The sequence below is a fragment of the Pongo pygmaeus genome, chromosome 7 (genome assembly GCF_028885625.2).
Source record: "Pongo pygmaeus isolate AG05252 chromosome 7, NHGRI_mPonPyg2-v2.0_pri, whole genome shotgun sequence".
NCBI lineage: Eukaryota > Metazoa > Chordata > Mammalia > Primates > Hominidae > Pongo > Pongo pygmaeus.
The window spans coordinates 8,995,929-9,015,028 of NC_072380.2; the positions used below are offsets into that span (position 1 = coordinate 8,995,929).

General features: G+C 45.7%; 2 protein-coding genes across 3 annotated transcripts in view; both read right to left on the reverse strand.

Moving 5' to 3' along the window:
- Positions 1 to 5,604, reverse strand: part of FDFT1 (farnesyl-diphosphate farnesyltransferase 1) — a 36,577-nt gene extending 30,973 nt beyond the window's left edge. Inside the window, exon 1 of one of the 2 annotated variants that reach the window (XM_054499039.2) lies at positions 5,289 to 5,604. In XM_054499039.2, the coding sequence (XP_054355014.1) occupies positions 5,289 to 5,387 (99 nt within the window). In that variant the 5' untranslated portion in view covers positions 5,388 to 5,604. The remainder of the gene's footprint in view (positions 1 to 5,288) is intronic. The other variant, XM_054499040.2, reaches the window with a different exon arrangement.
- Positions 5,605 to 17,624: 12,020 nt separating this feature from the next.
- Positions 17,625 to 18,464, reverse strand: LOC129042750 (activated RNA polymerase II transcriptional coactivator p15-like). The gene has a single exon (XM_063669343.1). It carries the CDS (start codon positions 18,225 to 18,227, stop codon positions 17,751 to 17,753), a length of 477 nt encoding a protein of 158 aa, XP_063525413.1. The 5' UTR covers positions 18,228 to 18,464; the 3' UTR covers positions 17,625 to 17,750.
- Between the last annotated feature and the right edge of the window lie 636 nt (positions 18,465 to 19,100).

Consider the following 19,100-nt stretch of genomic DNA (forward strand, 5'->3'; position numbering starts at 1 on the left):
GACAGAGTCTCCCTAGCCCAAACTCTACTCAGGCTCCGCTGAATCCTCTTCCCAACAAGGCCTGGACTTTGCACTCAACGCGTCTGTCTTTGCATCGCCCAATTTTACCAAGAATCCTGCTAAATTGATTTGACCAGAATCCCCCAACTTCGATATCTGATCACCCTGGACACCCGATCAGGTTCCACATCCCCCTCCATCCCTCAGGTGAGGTCTGATAACTCTGGCCTGCCTTCAGCAAGAAGGCACACCCCTGTGTTTCGTCCTAATAATTTTCCATCCACTGACATCCGGCTCCTCCACCATCAATTCCTACTTTTCCTTGTATTCGAGATGCAGCAGTTCTGTACCGAGGTCTCTCTCCTCTGACTGCAATAGTTTTTCTGAATCAAATCTGTTTTGCCGTTTTACTACCACCGTCCAACTCTAGTTTTTCTCTGACACCTGTTAAGCCTCTGCTATTCTCTAGAAAGCCAGCCATTCCTTTCAAGATGTCTTCTCATCTTTCCCTTCGAAATTAATGGAATGCAGTGCACTGACCTTTACTCTTCCCTAAAGCAAACAACGACTGTGTTTTTCCAAAAAGGAAAAAAAGCCTTATTTTAAATGCAAGCATTATCAGAAAGAGTTGCTGTTTGTAGTGTGTATTTTTTCATGGACTATTTTTAGAGCAGTTTTAGGCCCACAGGGAGTGGAAAGTATGGCGGGTTCCTATTTGCCCCTTCCCTCCCGTCACCCCACAGTCTCACAACAGTTCTTTTTGGGAGAGATGGGAATCATTTATCTAACAGGGCCGGATGCGGTGACTCATCGCCTGTAATCCCAGCACTTCGGAAGGCCAAGGTGGGAGAATCACTTGAGCCCAGGAATTTGAGGGCAGCCTGGGCAACATAGTGAGACCTCGTCTTCATAAAAAAGTTTTCAAAAAAAATTTTAAAAAGCCAGGTGTGGTGGCGCCCACCTATAGTCTAGCTACTCAAGACTAGCTACTCAGGAGGCTGAGGTGGGAGGATCGCTTGAGCCCAGGACATACAGGTTACAGTGAACTATGATATTGTATACTGCAGAGTGAGACCCCATCTCAAAAAAAATAAAGAACAAATATCTAATAGGAGTGGTTAAAAAAATATGGCATATCCACTTCCAGGAAATTCCATAGTCACTTCAGAATGGTAACAGTGAACCCTGGGCTCTGGTGGGGGGTTTAAGTGAACTATGTTGTTTTTATTTGGGTATATTTCCTATCATGAATATATATTTTGCCAAAAGGGTCAATCTTTTAAATCACATAATCCTGAAAAAGTCATTTTATTGCCATAAAAAATTAGTAAAAACAAATATTTACTGGGCACCATAATATTAGTAAAGTTCAGTGTCTGGCACATAAACATATTCAGTAATGGTGTGATGAATAAATGAAGACATTCATCGAGTATTTTATAAAACAATTCACCAACTCCTTCCTTCTCAAAATATGGGGAGGCAAGATTTCAGAGTGAAAGAAACAGAATACCCGCTCTGGACTGAGCTCCAGAGCAGCTCTTCACATAGCCTGACCATAACCAGGCTACAGCAGGTAGTGTTTTTAACTACACTGCCAAATGTCATGTTCAGTCCAACAGTTTGGAGGCTGATGTTAATCTCGGTGTTTCAATCAATGTCAAGACACAGTCCCCCTAGATTTGAACCCCAACACTCTTCAAGAACACTACCCCTCCTTTCCATACAGCCCTCCATTCTGAAAGGGAGCAAGCTAAGCCACTTACTCCAGCTCATACCCCTGCTGCTCTTTTTCCTGTCACCTATTTGTTTCAGTGCCTTACCTTGTAAAAAAGTTTCTTTAAATCACCAAGAACAAAACAGGAAGACACAACTAGTAAGCATACTATGGAAAACACCACTCACTAAAAATTTCCACCACTTGATTCCCATGAGCTAGGGGAGAAAGAAAGCTCAGGCTTTCTGTCCCTCCTGGGTTTATCTACTGCAGTCTGAAATTCAGTGCACTCCCAAAAGCTCGCAAGTGGGAGAAAACAGGGATGGAGAGAATTTAGAGGAAGGGTGTGGGGTGGTCAGGAGAGGACAAGACCAGACTCCCAGGAAGGGGCTCCTTTAAAATAGATTTATTTTAAATAAATCTCACTTTAAAATAGAATAGGTTTCTCACTTTAAAATAGAATAGGTTTCTCCAGGAGGGGGAAAAAACCCACAAACTTGAGAACTGAATTTAAATAAATTTACATAATCAGATTGATAACCACCATTTATCAGGCACTTAACTCCATGCCAAGCAAATGTGGACATCACCTGTGATCCTTACTCAATCAACCCTTTAAGGTCTCACAGGCCCATAGTCCACTGAAACATCTGTGCCAAGACCTGGGGCAGAATTTAGCATTTTTAGTGTTTTAGAAAATAGGCAATAAAATGCATATACAACCCCAGTCAGTGTGAAGTAGCATCTCATAATTTCTTTAGCAAAACATATGAATATACTAAGTGGGATGAATGAAGCCTCAACTTCAATTCAAGTCAGGTTTTGCTGCCAAGTGATTCTGAGCCAAACTGACAAAAAATTGTTTTCAGACCATCTTAGAGTTGGGAAGTTGTGGTTAAAAAATCGTTACCATACATACATCCCTGTTTTACAGATGAAGTAACTGTGGTTCAGAGGTTAAGTTACCAAGGTTGTTCACCTAACTTAATAGCGTCAGAAATCGGACTTAATAATAGACTTAAGAAAAGATATTAGTCTAAATAACAGGATTTAGATTGGACAGAAGCCAGATCTGCCCGATTACAAACAGCCTGCTTTTTCCATTACTTGGCTTTTGGGTGATGCCACACAACTTGCCGGCAGCATATGCCCCTAGATTTACTGATATGCTCCTAAAAATTCAGTATAACTCAAGTTTACTAAACCCTGAAATTCTATAGCCAAATCCTTCTGTGATAGAAATAATCAGCCCTCAGTATCTGCTAAGTGTAAATTTTTTCCCTAGTTTGTAGAGAGAAACTGGTTGGGTGCAGTGGCTCACACCTGTAATTCCAGCACTTTGAGGCTGAGGTGAGAAAATCACTTGAGCTCAGGAGTGCAAGACCAGCCTGGGCAATGCAGTGAGACATGGTGTCTACAAAATATTTAAAAATTAGCCATGCATTGGTGGCACATGTCTGTAGTCCCAGCTACTCAGGATCAGGAAGCCGAGGTGGGAGGCTGGCTTGAGCCAGCGAAGTCAAGACTGGAGTGAGTCATGTTCAGGCCACGGCATTCTAGCCTGGACAACAGAGTGAGACCCCGTCTCAAAAAAAAAAAAAAAAAAAAAAAAAAAAAAGCCAGGTGCAGTGGCTCACACCTGTAATCCTAGCACTTTGGGAGACCAAGGCGGGCGGATCACTTGAGGTCAGGAGTTCAAAACCAGCCTCGCCAACATGGTGAAACCCTGTCTCTACTAAAAATACCAAAAAATCAGCCAGGCGTGGTGGCAGGTGCCTGTAATCCCAGCTACTCGGGAGGCTGAGGCAGGAGAATTGCTTGAACCAGGGAGGCAGAGGCTGCAGCTAGCTGAGGTCGCGCCACCACTGCACTCCAGCCTGGGCAACAGAGCAAGATTCCATCTCAAAAAAAAAAAAAAAAAAAAAGAGAAACTAAGATAATGTTAAGTGAAGGGAAATGTATTTTCCAATTCGCTTCCCCTAATTAAAGGTTCACTCAGTTATTTTTTTAACGGCTCATGGGGATTTAAAAAGTGCCCAGAAAGACGACAACTTAACAAAACAAATACTGCACATTATCCGAGCTAGAAGAAATAGCTCAAGTCTCGCTTTTAAAAAAATTCAAAATGTACAAAAACAGTATACTGTGAAGTCTTTCTCTGCCCACTTACCATGACCACCCACTTTCCCTCCCAACAGGTAACCAATGCTACCATTTTCTCTAACAGTCTTTCTGTAGAAAGGAAAGAGACATAGAGGAACGAAGTCTGGACGTAAGTGAGGTCTGACTGCACTCAGATCCCTTGCCCTGCTAGTATCTTCCTCTGCAGTGCTTTTCTCCACCTGAAAAACTGCACATTTGTTTTGAATTGTCTCTCTTCCACTAAAAAGTAAGTTTTATAAAAGCAAGGTCTTCACCTAGCTTGTTCACTGTTGTATCTCCAGCACCTAAAACACTATCTGATATACAATTGGTGGTCAAATATTTGTTAAATAAATGAATGCTACATCCAAATATAAAAAGTGACATCTGCCGTATCAAATAATAAAAGTTATTCTGCAGCAAAATAATTACAGTAATGTAGCACCGGCAAAGAAAAGATGGAGGAAATTGAATATTCTACAAATAGGCTGAAGGATGTACCTGTATTAAAGATAGCACGTGAAAAATAACACCAAATGAGGATGTAGGCTACTAGGGACAAAAACCAGAAATTTATTTTCTCGTGTGTTTACTGAAGCACATGGACACTGAAAGAAAGACTCCGATGTTCAGGCACCTATCAAGCCTTGGCCTGAGTCACATTTGCTACTGCCCTGTTGGCCCAAAAAAGTCACAGAAATCAGCCAGGCTGGTCCAGACCAGAAGAACTTGGCTTGAATTTGTCTATTCATTCAATAATCACGTACGGATAATTTTCTTGTTGGAATAAAAACACCTCCTATGCACTCAGTTAATAAATAGTACAGGCATGAGATAGATAAAATCTAAGTAAAACCAAGTTCTGACCTTCCACCAACCACCTAGCTAACCCACAGACGTATAGATAACTCTTTATAACTTGGAAGCGTAGATAGGCGATTTTAAAACTCAGGAAGCGCTGAGGATGAAGCGATGGACGGCAGCAAGGCGGAGAGAGCTCCGGAGAAGGTGGTGAAACGGAAGGAGTAAGATTTCATTCCAGAAACGGTGTTCATGTGCTGTTATCTGCATAGTTCATTCTGTTTACCAAAAAACTCACTTAACCTTTTCTCTCACTTAACCCACCCACATGGTCTCAGATGTGTAACCCTCGGGTTAGAACACTGGTAAGCGCCGATGCTCACTGAGGGGACGAAACGGGGAGCGCAACCGCCAGGAACCACGCAGAAGCCGCTCAGGCCCAGGGCGGCTTGTGGGGACAGGGACAGGCCCGCCAGGAGGGCCGCGTCCACCTGGGCCCCACAGAGGGAAGGCTCAAGGGAAGGGGGACGGGAACGCCCAGGCGTCGGCCCTGCTCTCCTGGCTCAGGCCCTGATGCCGGCCCAGCGAGCTGCCTCCCCGCCCCGGGAAGCAGGGATGCTCGGCCCACCTGGTCCATCTTGGGCATCACCTTCCGCTTGCCCCCGATCCGGAAGCGCACCAGGTTGTAGAACTCTTCGGGGTGGCCCAGGCATTTCACGAACTCCATCCTGGCGCAGGCGGCGGACTCTCGGGCGCAACGCTCACCTCTGCAGTCCCCAGGCTCTCACCGGCCGGCCGGACCTGTGGAGTAGGCGCGGCGCGGGGCTAGCCGGACAGGGGGCAGGCCCAGCACGACGACGCCCCGCCCGCCGCTCCGCCCACTTCAACTGGCCTCGGGCGCCAGCGGGGCTACCTCCGGACTCGCGGGGTGGGCTGACGGGCGTTGATTGGCCAGGGCCGCTCACACTAGGAAGACCCCGGCCAATCAGTGGCGGGAGGAGCCTGGCGTGATAACACCCTAGAAGTTCATTGGAGGCCGAGAAAGAGGCCGACGAGCGGGATTGGTGCCCTGAGAGAGCCGGGCCTTTGTTTTCTTCCGCTTACCCGGGCTAGGAGAGCGAACGCTGTGGGGACTGGACCTGAGGCAGTGGGCGTTAGGGTGCGCAGGAGCCCAACGGTGGTCGGGCGTCGGGAGAGCAGTGCAGGGCGGCGTGCTCCCCGCTTGGTCAATAAGTCGCCCACGTGTCCGGCCTCGGTGGCTCCTGCCAGCCTGGTGAGCTCTGCAGCCGCTCTCTGTAGAGCCTAAGACCGTGAAAAGGCCGGCCCAGCGCCAAGCTGGGCGTCTTTACTGAAACACACCCGAGCGCAGCCCAGCTCGCCTGCGCGCCACCGCCATCCAGCCCCAGGGAGCCCCGCACTCTCCTGGAGCTTCAGCTGCCCCCTCTCTAGTGTTTACTTGAGATCCAATTTAGTCCTAGAAAAAGGAGCTGAAGCCTTAGAGGGCCTGTAACAGGAACGTGGAAACTTCTCTCATCCTAGATCTCTTCAGCCCTAGAAACTACTGGCTACCCGGCCGGGCGCGGTGGCTCACGCCTGTAATCCCAGCACTTTGGGAGGCCAAGGCGGGTGGATCATGAGGTCAAGAGATCGAGACCATCCTGGCCAACATGGTGAAACCCGTCTCTACTAAAAATGCAAAAAAGCCGGGTGTGGTGGTGGGCGCCTGTAGTCCCAACTACTCCGGAGGCTGAGGCAGCAGAATCACTTGAACCCGGGAGGCGGAGGTTGCAGTGAGCCAAGATCACACCACTGCACTCCAGCCTGGGCAACAGCGCAAGACTACGTCTCCACAAAAAAAAAAAAAAAAAAAAAAAAAACCAAAAAAACACTACTGGCTACCTAAGCCATCCTGCAGTCTGTTTTAACACAGCAACAAGTAATCCTTTTAAAACCTGTCAGGTCTATCCCAGCGCAGTGGCTCGTGCCTGTAATCCCAGGACTTTGGGAGGCCAAGGCAGGCGGATCACCTGACGTCCGGAGTTCGAGACCAGCCTGGCCAACATGGTGAAACTGCGTCTCTACTAAAAATACAAAAATTAGCCAGGCGTGGTAGCAGGCGCCTGTAATCCCAGCTACCTGGGAGGCTGAGGCAGGAGAATCGCTTGAACCCAGGAGGCATAGGTTGCAGTGAGCCGAGATCGCACTATTGCACTCCAGCCTGGGGGACAAGAGCGAGACTTCATCTCAAAAACAAAAACGACACCTGTCAGGTCCGTTCACTGCCCAAAGTTGTTCAGTCTCTCCAGCAAAAGCCAAAGCACTTAACGGGGATCCCGAGAGGCTGCAGTCTTGCACCCAAATTACCTCTCTGGCCTTCATCTCTTATGCTTTCGCTTTCTCTGGCCCCAGGACTTTTTGTCTAGCTGTTCACTATTCCTGCACTATCCCCCAGATACTGGCTTGGCTAACTCCTGTGCCCCTCGAGTCTGCTCACTCCTCATCTAGACCCACCTGTTTGCCCTCTCTCACTTTTCCACCACTGCTAATCCCAGTGGGGGTCTACTTCCTATATTTACCATATTCTAATATACCATTTACTTATGTATTAGATTACAGAGTGTTTCCCCTGCTATCCTAAGCCCCTACCACTGGGGAGCCCTCCCACTCCCCACCTCGGCCAAGGGAACCCCAGTAAAATCTTAAGAACTTTGTTTCCAGCCATGACAGTATAAAAAGTAAAGTAGAGGTTCCTCTTCAAAGACTTTCCTCCCCATTTAATTAGGAATAAATAGTAACGTCTCTTAGAAGCAAACTTTATTCAAAGACCTGTGCTAACATTCTGAAATATCTGCTAGCCATGATAAAGAAATCAATGTACTTTATGTTCTTAGCTCTCACAATTTAGCCTAAATATTTGCCCTGGCATGCTTATACTGGTCCAAGAAAGCATTAGGTCATAGCCTGTTCCTCTTCCTTATTTGAAGGTATTTTTACCTTTCTCATCATTCCACAAGTTACTTGCTCCTTCCTTTGTTCTCGTCTACCTTCGCCTCTTTTAAAAAGTTCTAAGTTGCTAGCCAATCAGGACAAATACAGAACACGAGGTCCCGTTCCAGCTAATGGAAACTAGACACAGCAGTAGGGTGGACGTGTCAGGTTATAAATGACCCTGTCTCCTTTGTTTGGTATACTCTTGTGGCAAAACTGCTGGCGAGTGTACCCTTTCTGTAGGAAGTAAAAATGGCCTTGCTGAGTAAATTAATGTTCAAGCGCCTTTTTTTTTTTTTTTTTGAGACAGAGTTTCACTCTTGTTGCCCAGGCTGGAGTGCAGTGGCGCAGTCTCGGCTCACTGCAACCTCTGCCTTCTGGGTTCAAGCGATTCTCCTGCCTCAGCCTCCCGAGTAACTGGGATTACAGGCGCCCAACCACCACGCCTGGGTAATTTTTGGATTTTTAGTAAAGACAGGGTTTCACCATGTTGGCCAGACTGGTCTCCAACTCCTGACCTCATGATCCGCCCGCCTCAGCCTCCCAAAGTGCTAGGATTACAGGCAAGCCACTGCACCCAGCCCTCAAGCGCTATTTCTTTTTTTTTTTTTTTTTTTTTTTTGAGATGGAGTCTCACTGTGTCGTGAGGCTGGAGTGCAGTGGCGCGATCTTGGCTCACTGCAACCTCTGCCTCCCAGGTTCAAGTTAGTCTCCTGCCTTAGCCTCCCGAGTAGCTGGGACTACAGGCATGTACCACCACGCCCAGCTAATTTTTGTATTTTTAGTAGAGACGGAGTTTCACCATGTTGGCCAGGATCATCTCAATCTCTTGACCTCGTGATCCGCCCGCCTCAGCCTCCCCAACTGCTGGGATTACAGGCATGAGCCACAGCCCCCAGCCTACAAGTGCTATTTCTTTACGGCACCAGGGAAGAAGCATTTCAAATAATGGGACGGGAGATCAGACAGCCCTCATTGTATCCCTCCTTGGAGTTCATACACAACTGACCAGCATTAACATTAAAACAGAGATCATAAGACTAACGGAACACACTCTGTGGTGATAAGATACCCAATTATAAACAGGACTAAGGCCGTGCAGGCAATGGTGAAGTCAGGCACCCCTGCACTTAAACAATCAACTAAGCTCTAACTGCCACAGGGTTCTTCTTTTTCTCCAGCAGCTAAACACTGGCCTTGAGATAAGCAATAGTAAAACACTTGCAGCTCCACCAGACAGTGACTAATTGGACTCCTGTTCCACCAGCCATAACTACAGCTTTGACTGGTCAAGAGACTCATTTCAGTAACTTTCTCCTGATAAGACCACTGACCGTGGACTGGTCTCGCCGGTTTACAGAGACTGTACACTCAAAGTGCCTTCCTGTCCTAAAAAGACGTTTTGACATATAGGGCCTAATTGTAATGCATTCACATGTTGAGTCTCTATCCCAAAGTGAATATGGGTCATATATTACATACATGTTTGTTCAATGTGTCAGGTCCACCATCATAAATATTCGTAGCTCCTCTTGTAACCTGTTAAATATGTATGTTTAGCCAACCCAGTCAGCATAAAGCTCCTACCTCAACCCCTTCTCCTTCAAAGTGCCTGTCTCTGGTCTAAGCTGGAAGCATGCTGTAACACTTTAGAAGAAATAAAATCTCTTCTTCCTTTCTAAAATTGATAAATCATATTTTTTAAGTCAACACTAGAAATCTAAGCTCAATGATGACAGATCTTTGTTTTGCTCACTAATGTCCCCTCAAGCATCTAGAATAGTGCCCAGCACATACTGGCTCAATGAATGTTTATTGGGTGCTCAATGAGTATTTACTGAATTGAGCTGCATGTAGGACACGATGGTGCCTAAACAGTGCAAAGTTAGTGAACATGCCCATTCTTTAAATCTCTCTCCCATTGAATCTGCTTCTCCTGTGAATAGCATTAACAGCCTCTCAAGTTTTGTAATCACAAAATCCAGGTGTCATTGATAACTCCCTTTCTCTCCTTATATCCACCCCTTCAAAATCATTCATCAAGTCCTGTGGAGTCCAAGAAAACAAATATCTTTCATTTTAATCTCTCCTCTCTGCTCCATCTTGGTTTAAGCCACATCTTCTTTCCCAAACCATGTTGAAGTTGACTTCCCCTGTCCTTTCCCATATGGCAGGTAGAGTTATTTGTCTAAAACACACACTGGGGTGGGTGCAGTGGCTCACACCTGTAATCCCAGCACTTTGGAAGACCGAGGCAGGCGGATCACTTGAGGTCAGGAGTTTGAGACCAGCCTGGCCAACATGGTGAAACCCCGCCTCTACTAAAAATACAAAAATCAGCTGGGCGTGGTGGTGGGTGCCTGTAATCCCAGTTACTCGGGAGGCTGAGGTTGGAGAATCGCTTGAACCTAGGAGCCGAGATCACGACACCGCACTGCAGCCTGGGCGACAAAGTGAGACTCCGTCTCAAAAAAATAAAAAATAAAAACACACACTTGATTATAATCCTTCCACTTTAAATTCCTCAAATGAAATGTCTTTGAATCAATGGATTGATTTAAAGGAAATTAAGCCTTCTGGCATAGAATAAAAACGTCCTTGCCATTTGGCATCTACATCCTTTGTTGGGATTTCAGCCTCCTGTCCACCCACTCTTGTACTTTCACACCCTATCCAGTCCTAGCAGCACTTATTGTTCCCCAAACAAGCTACAGTAGTTCATATCCGCCCTTGGCCCAAGCAATTCACCTGCCTGGAATAGGCTTCCTGCTCCTTGCCTAGCCACCTGCCACGCCTCCATTACAGCTCAGGTGGAATCTGCTTCAGGAATCCTTTTCTGGTGTTTCCTGGCCTCTCCTTTATCTGTTCCCCTCCCCCACCGCTTTTGTGTGTGTGTGTGTGTGTGTGTGTGTGTGTGTGTGAGAGACAGACAGGATCTTATGTTGTCCAGACTGGCTCAAACTCCTGGGATCAAGGATCTTCCCATCTCAGCTTCCCTAGTAGCTGTGATTCTTTATCTGTTCTTTAAATGCAACAAACATTGGTTGAACATCTACAGTGTGGCAGCAGACATGGGAAAAAACAAAGATGAGTAAGATAAGGTTCCATACCCAAAGAGCTTACAATGCAGAGGAAGAGACAGATGTGTTATGTGATGGTGCTATTTGTTAGAGACACAGTTGGAGCCCCTAATCTAGCTCCCTCAGTCTGACTTAGGTGCCCACTTGGAAGCTGAATATACAAATGGATAACAGCCAGACCCCTATATAACAGAACTGTGGCTTAAACAACCGCTGCTGCAAGCAGTCCAAGGAAATCAAACTGAGATAGAAGGCGAGATTCGACTCCAGAGGTAGGGCTCAGACAGCCGACCAAATTGAGGACTAGCTAAAACAGGGAGGAGCCGAAGCAGCCTTCCGTAAGACACGCCCACCAGTGGTCCATGTCAGTTTACCATTGCTGTGGCAACACGCGGGAGTTACCACCCCTTTCCATGGCAATGACCCAACAACCCAGAAGTTACTAGTCTTTTCCTAGAAATGTCTTCAGGAACTGTCCTTTAATCTGCATGCAATTAAAAGTAGGTATAGATCTGACTGCAGAACTGCCCTGAGCTGCTGCTTTCAGCACACTGCCTGTGGAGCAGCCCTGCTCTGCAGAAGCAGTCACGGAGCTATCACATTGCCTCTTTAATAAAGTTGTTTTCTTCCACCTTACCACTGGTTCGCCCTTGAATTTTTTCCTGGGGAAAGCCAAGGACCCTCATGGGCTAAGGCCTAATTTGGGGCTTGCCTGTTCTGCATCAAAACCACAACCTCAGCAGCAATCAGCACCAAATGGTCAGGACTCTTGCAACTCAGAATCAACCACAGAAAGACAAATACGCTCCTCAAACCAATCACTTAAGACGCCTCCCTCTATCAGCTGCTTCCAGCGTCCCCAGGCCAGAAGCCTCCAATCAGAGCACCCCTGCAGCCTTCCCCTTTTCCACCGTAAAGCTTCCCACTCCCCTGCCTGCCTCGGAGTGTCCACTAAGTGCAAAGCTCCCTTACTAGAGCAAGCTCCGAATCAAGAGCCTCATTTGTTTGTGCTCATTGGGCTGATCTTTACTTTCACAGACCTCACTACTTCTACCATGTTCAATGGTTCCTCCCAACCTGAACTTCCATGTATTCTAATAATCTCTTGTCTGTTTCGCCACCTCACAGTGGCCCCCTCAAGGGCAAGCACCGGGCCTACACAGTATCTAGCAGAGTGTTTTTTACAGCGTAATCAGATCTGTCCTAGAAAGCTCAGAACACAGACAGTCCAGTCACTTATCCCCCATCCTCACAGCACTTTTTCCATTAACAGAAACACTTTTCACACTCCTGTTACAGTAGGCTTTGGCTTTGTGTTTTGTTTATCCTTGTATTTCCAAATCCTAGCATTTAGGAGGCATTTAAGAAATATTTATGAAATGTCTAAAGCCCCTATAAAAGTTTACATTAAATCTCCCATTTTTCACAATGTCAGTTATCATAAAACCCCAACTCATGAACTAAACCAGTCTTTCACCTTAGAATCTGTCAAGTCCAAGTGTGTCCGGAATTGGTGGGTTCTTGGTCTCACTGACTTCAAGAATGAACCCGCCCACCCTCGCGGTGTTACAGTTCTTCAAGGCGGCGTGTCCAGAGTCTGTTCCTTCTGATGTTCCGATGTGTTTGGAGTTTCTTCTTTCTGGTGGGTTTGTGGTCTCGCTGGCTCAGGAGTGAAGCTGCAGACCTTCACAGTGAGTGTCACAGCTCTTAAGTCGGCGCGTCTGGAGTTGTTCGTTCCTCCCGGTGGGTTCCTTATCTCGCTGGCTTCAGGAGTGAAGCTGCAGACCTTCCCCGTGAGTGTTACAGCTCATAAAGGCAGTGTGGACCCAAACAGAGAAGTATTAAGACTTATCGCAAAGAACAAAACTTCTACACCATAACAAGGAGACCAGAGCGGGTTACCACTGCTGTGGCAGGCAGCCTGCTTTTATTCTCTTATCTGGCCCCACCCACATCCTGCTGATTGACCCATTTTACAGAAAGCCGATTGGTCCGTTTTGACAGGTTGCTGATTGGTGGCGTTTACAATCCGGGAGCTAGACACAAAAGGTCTCCACCTCCCCACTAGATTAGCTAGATACGGAGTGTCCATTGGTGTATTTACAAACTCTGAGCTAGACACAGGGTGCAGATTGGTGTGTTAACAAACCTTGAGCTAGATACAGAGTGCTGATTGGTGTATTTACAATCCCTTAGCTAGACATAAAGATTCTCCAAGTCCCCACCAGACTCAGGAGCCCAGCTGGCTTCACCCAGTGGATCCCGCACAGGGCCGCAGGTGGAGCTGCCTGCCACTCCCGCGCCCTGCGCCTGCATTCCTCAGCTTTTGGGCGGTCGATGGGACTGGGCGCCGAGGAGCAGGGGGCGGCGCTCGCGGTGGGAGGCTTGGGCCGCGCAGGAGCCCACGGCAGCGGGGGGGAGGCTCAGGCATGGCGGGCTGCAGGTCCCGAGCCCTGCCCCGCGGCGGGGGGCAGCTAAGGCCTGGCGAGAAATCAAGCACAGCACCTGCCGGCCCAGGTGCTAAGCCCCTCACTGCCGGGACAGGCGGGGTCGCCCGCACGCTCCAACTGTGGGGCCCGCCGAGCCCACGCCCACCCGGAACTTGCGCTGGCCCGCAAGCGCCGCGCGCAGCCCTGGTTCCCGCCCGTGCCTCTCCCTCCACACCTCCCCGCAAGCCGAGGGAGCCGGCTCCGGCCTCGGCCAGCCCAGAGAAGGGCTCCCACGGTGCAGCGGTGGGCTGAAGGGCTCCTCAAGCACGGCCAGAATGGGTGCCGAGGCCAAGGAGGCACCGAGAGCGAGCAAGGGCTGCAGGGCTGCCAGCACGCTGTCACCTCTCACAAGTATCCCGCCTCTCCTTACTATGATGGAAGCCTAGATTCACCCCCGAACCCCCATATTTCCATGCCCTCCTTCATGGTCCTGTCGAGCAAAAACCTCTCCTCCTTCAGGCAACAGGCACAGGCACAAAAGGCATAACCACCACTGGTCACGCTCCACCCTGCTGTCTCTATACCATCTCCTTTTCTCTCTTTCAGTCCACTTACACCATATCGTGCCTACCTCCTTTTATGTATTTATTTAAAATTTTTATTTATTTATTTTTGAGACAAGGTCTCACTCTGTCACCCAGACTGGAGTACAGTGACATGATCTCGGCTCACTGCAGCCTTGACCTCCTGGGCTCAGGTGATCCTCCCGCCTCAACCTCCGTAGTAGCTGGGACTACAGGTATGCATCACCATGCCTGGCTAATTTTTGTATTTTTTGTAGAGATGGGGTCCCGCTATGTTGCCCAGGCTGGTCTCGAACTCCTGGGGTCAAGCAATCCTCCTGCCTCAGCCTCCCAAAGTGCTGGGATTACAAGTGTGAGCCACTGCACCAGGCCCTACCTCCTTTTGGAACCAACCTGAAACCCACTGTGAACCTACTGCCAGGGTGAGTTAGATCTCACTCACTGGGAGAGAAGCATGGGAGTGTGGGTTGTTACCTGCCCACATTCCCCCTTCCCCACCTCTTCCATGCGGAACATGTTCCATGGAGTTCCAACGGCACCAACCACAACACTTACTCTCAACTGCTAGGTACTAGTATTTTCCCAATTACTAGTTTTTTTCCGTAAGTCACAGCAGTCAGAGACACTATTAGCAAGGCTGCTCCAGAGATCCTCCTAAGGCAAGGATGAAGGTCATTCTTTCATGTTTCACTCTATAAACTTTGTATTGTGTGACTCTTTTAACATCTGTAATTTTAAAAAATAATGTTTCTCCTTGTCCCTTTGGTCTCCCACCATCCTTACCCCGACAAACGTCCACGTCCATTTTGGGGTAATCCAACATCCAATGTCTTCATTTTTGATCCTAAGCCACTGGATGCTGTCAGGGAAAGTCAGGAAATGCACAAGTGTCCTGGGCCTGCCATGTGGCTCTACAGCCCTTCCCTCTAACCCGAAGTGATCACGTTTCCCTTACAGCTGTTACAAACCTGCCCACTCTTCTGTACCCCAAAGGCCTCTTTTAGCAAATTTTCTAGGGACCTGTTATTCTTTCTCTTCCCACCCTAGTCCAGTCATCTTTAAGCGACAGCACTGCTGTGAGCTTTCTCTCTCTCTCTCCTGGTTTTCTCCCTGAACTATACATAAATTTTCACGTTATATTCATCCTCTGCTCTCCTCCCTACCTTTCATTTTTTTTCACATTTCTTACCTTTATTTCAACATTTAAAATATTCATAGATGGAGTATTATATTCAGACATCTCCATGGAAGATGTATAAAAACAAAGCATACAGGCATTTCACAATTACAGAATTGCATATTTGTGATTATGTGAATGTTTACCCTAGAGTTTATCTGGAAAAACACCATTAAAAAAAAATTTTGTGTGTGTTTCGCTGGATTAATTTCCATAAAAAATGAACTGCAAATAATTTCAGGATACCTAAATATTAGTACTTTTTAAAAATTTCAAACTTTTATAGTATTCTGCTAACATATCTCCTATAAGGAACACTTAATACTGAATTCTTTCTTTTTACCCTCAATAGCCAAGTCAGAATATACTTATTTCATTTTTCACTCAAGTCTTTGTCTCTAAACACATTATGTAGAATAGATTTGATCGTCACAGCATCTTGAGTAGCTAATGAGGTAGGAGTATTCTTAAGTTTTTAGGTATTAATAAAGCAAAGCAAAAGAATCAAATTACGAAGTTTTTCTATTTTAGTGGTTGTTCTTTAAGTAAAATGCTAAGAGCACTGGAAATTGGTCAAAAGCTGCTCACATTTTAAAAACAAAGAGGAAAAACCCATTAGAGTCTGTTAAAGGGAAAAACCTGAGTACTGGAATTAAATTCATTTTGACATTATAAGGTAAGGTATCTATGCCTAAAAATGCCAAGCTTTCTGCCTTGGAAAAAAAAATCTTACCAAGGAGATAAAATTTAAACAGAAAACAAAATTAATCTACACTTTCTTTTCAGAACAAGTTCATTTGCTTCTTTTAACCCAGTTCTCTTTTCCTATACACAGAAAAGATTAATAATTTCAGTATACTGCATATCCAGTAACACATTTAAATGAAGTTAGCAGTCAACTTACCAACTGTGCCAGAGAAACACTCCTTATATGGAGGCTTCATTAACATAATGCTAAAGAGCTAGAAAACATGTAGGTAATAGATTTCAGCACCATCTGTTAATAGCGTTTCAAAATGCATACAACCCCTAAATTCATATAAACCTATCATTCTGTATCTACACCATCATTCTGTATCTACACCAAAAATCAAAGTTCTGTATTCTAACCATCCTGTGTGCCAAAAATAAGAAATACTTAAAAATCTATCCAATTATGTTAATAGGACACAAATATGTTCCCCAAAAAAGGAGGGAAGTTACCAATCAAGCATGACGTGTCTAAAATACAAATTTTGGGAGTTTCTCTGAACCTACTCTGGTTCAAGGGGCAGCAAAAAAAAAACCACATATTTTTAATACATTGGTACCTATTATTTGATGAAGGCTAAATTACAAGAAGAGATTTACTTTACTAATTTGCACCTCAAGGTTACTGCTAAATAGACTTTAAAAAGTCACCTAAAAATGTTTTAAAAATACAACAGAATAGCTCCTAGAAAAAAAATTGATAACTATGTGGCCTGGCAAATGATTTTCAAATTAAGTCCTTGACAATCAACTACAAAATGTTTTAGATGTACGAATCAAACTTGGTAGCAAAATAGTGCAAAACTCTGATATGGCAGCCCTTAATAGCAGGTAATCATTTGAGATTTGCTACCAAAAATAAATTGTCAATAAGAATCTTTTATATGTCTTTAAACCTTTCCTTTTTCTACTCTACCTAGAATTGTGTTCCACTGCTGTTATAAAAATCTCAAAATATCATGTGTATATCATTTAGATAGAAGATAATTATTTCCTCTTCACTGCCGCCTCCTTTAATTTCAGTTATAGTTCCCTTTATAAACATTCTTTTCCTAAGGCACACCATGCCCTATTTATTGCCACAAAGCCACTAAAATCTGTGCCTCAATCTGTCTGCTTCATGGGTATGGTTAAATACAAACCACTTGCTAGTGTCTGCTAAAACTTAGTAACGTCAAGTCTAGAATGCCATTGTCTGTTCTGCTGGGGCAAAGGCCAAAATACATAAGCATGTGCTCATATGCCCTTTTCCCTACAAACTAACCATATTACCTACTGACAGTAAGCCTTATTGACATCTCTGCTTACATATAATTCATACTTAATATTATAAAATAAAATGTTAGGCCAGTAAGCTTTCACAATTTTTATTAAATCCTAGTCTAGTTTAACAATATCTGATGTTACAGACATCATCCCATGGTGAACATGTTTAATAAGTGAAAGCAAGTCAGACATCTCATCTAGGTCATTATTTTCTGCAGACTAAGCAATAACTACACAGAACACTATGGGTAATGACAAACACCTGCTCAGTTTTCACACAAGCCATTTGTTTATCAAACTAGATATGCTAATACTGAATACAGTCGATTTGGTGATTGTAGTTCTTATATAATTATAAATATCTTATTGAGATAACATTTTGACAGTTTCACTGACTTTCCAAATAAACATTTGATTGGAAGAGAACACATCAAATATGGATTTCACAAACCAAAAGTTTATAAACTCAATGCAATACAAATCCTTTTTATTGTAAAAGCTGAGTTGAAACTAAAAGATTTATAAAAACTATTACTTTTGGCCTTAAACAGTACCAACTCTTATGATCAAAAAAGGCCACAACAGTTAAGACTGTATTGCTCAATTTTATTTTACACTAGGTGGTGGGCACAAAGCAATCCTCCTTAATAAAGCTGACAATTAGCTTCACTCAACGTTTTTAATAATGCACATTAAGAAAAAGTTCATCTTACAAATTCTTCTGCAATCCAAACATACAATTGTTTGGAGAACAACATTTAGAAAACAAAAGCCAATGTAAAAAGACAGATTAAAACAACTAGAACAGTACAGGTTTTATTTATATGGCTTGGATTTTAGTTTTCTTACTGCATCATCAATGACAGAAATCTGTTCCTTCAGCTGGTTCCATTGTTCTGGATTTAAAGAAATACCTTTTCTTCCTGGTTTCATTTCACCTTCAGGATCCATCCAATATTCTCTAGTATCAGTTAGCACTTTCCCTTTAAAATCTCGAACGCTAACGTACCTCATTTTCCCAATCTGAAACTTGTTATCATCTCTGCAGCTGCCGCTCTGTTTAGAAGATGACAGAGCTCTCGAAGTTTCACCTGTCTTCTGCTTCTTTACAGGTTTTTCTGGAGCAACTTGAGTTTTCCTCTTTAACTTTTTGTCAACCTCACTGTCAGAATCACTGCCAGAAGAGCTTGAAGAAACAAGTTCCTTTGATTTAGGCATCGCATAGCTCAGCTCTAGCAGTCGAACACCCTCCTGCTTGTTCGCTCGCGACTCCTCTCTGCCCTTCATTTTCATCCCCTCCAAGGCCAAACTTCCTGCAGGGGAGACCACCCTCACACTCCACGTCCTCCCTCCCACCCGGTCGCTTCCCACTGCTGGCACTCTGCACACAGTGCTCTCCTGAAGGTCATCATGACCTCGAATTTGATCACCTGCCAAGCCCAAGGGGCCACTGCTCCATCGTCCTGCCTTTGTCTCTGCATGATTCACGATAGCGACAGCCCACTTCTCCTTGGACGTTCCTTTCTCCACTTACATTTGGCCCATCTCACTGACTGGTTTCTCCTTCCTCTCTTGCTCCTTAAACACAAGACTTTCTCTAGGATTCCCTGCACCTTTCCTCATGCTCCATGACACCCTGGTGAGCCTCTCTAGCTCATCATGACTCCTACTAGGAAAGCTGTCCCATCGGTGCCTCTAAGACCAGTTTGTCCTTGGAGGGGGCCAGGCCTGCTCCCCAATTACGTTGTCTCCATCTCCACAGCACAGGTGGTCGCAGGCTCGAGCTCAACACGCCTCAGGGGGTGATACACAGTGCCCACTCACCCGCTGTGCCTTTCCCCATCTGCCAGGCGGTGGCCTCTGCCAGTGCTCAGCTCAGTGCCAGCTGAGCCGCTCCAGTGTTTCCTCCTCGCCCCGGTGCCCACACTGTTGGCCAGCTGACACCAACAGAGCCCACTGCCGCCATGGCCCGCACCTCTCACCCTCTCCATTCCTACAGCTACAGCCACCCCATCGCTTGTCAACAACTTCCTTCTTGGCGCCACAACTGCCTTTTCCTTTCTACCAATCCCAGTTGGAGCAGACCACACGCAGGCCATGGTGTTCAGTGCCCGCCACGTCTGGGGAGCCCCTGGACCCACTGTCCTGTAGACACCCACTCATAGG

Coding starts and splice junctions, on each gene's coding strand:
- LOC129042750 (XM_063669343.1), bottom strand. CDS start 18,227: ATGAAAATGAAGGGCAGAGAGGAGTCGCGAGCGAACAAGCAGGAGGGT.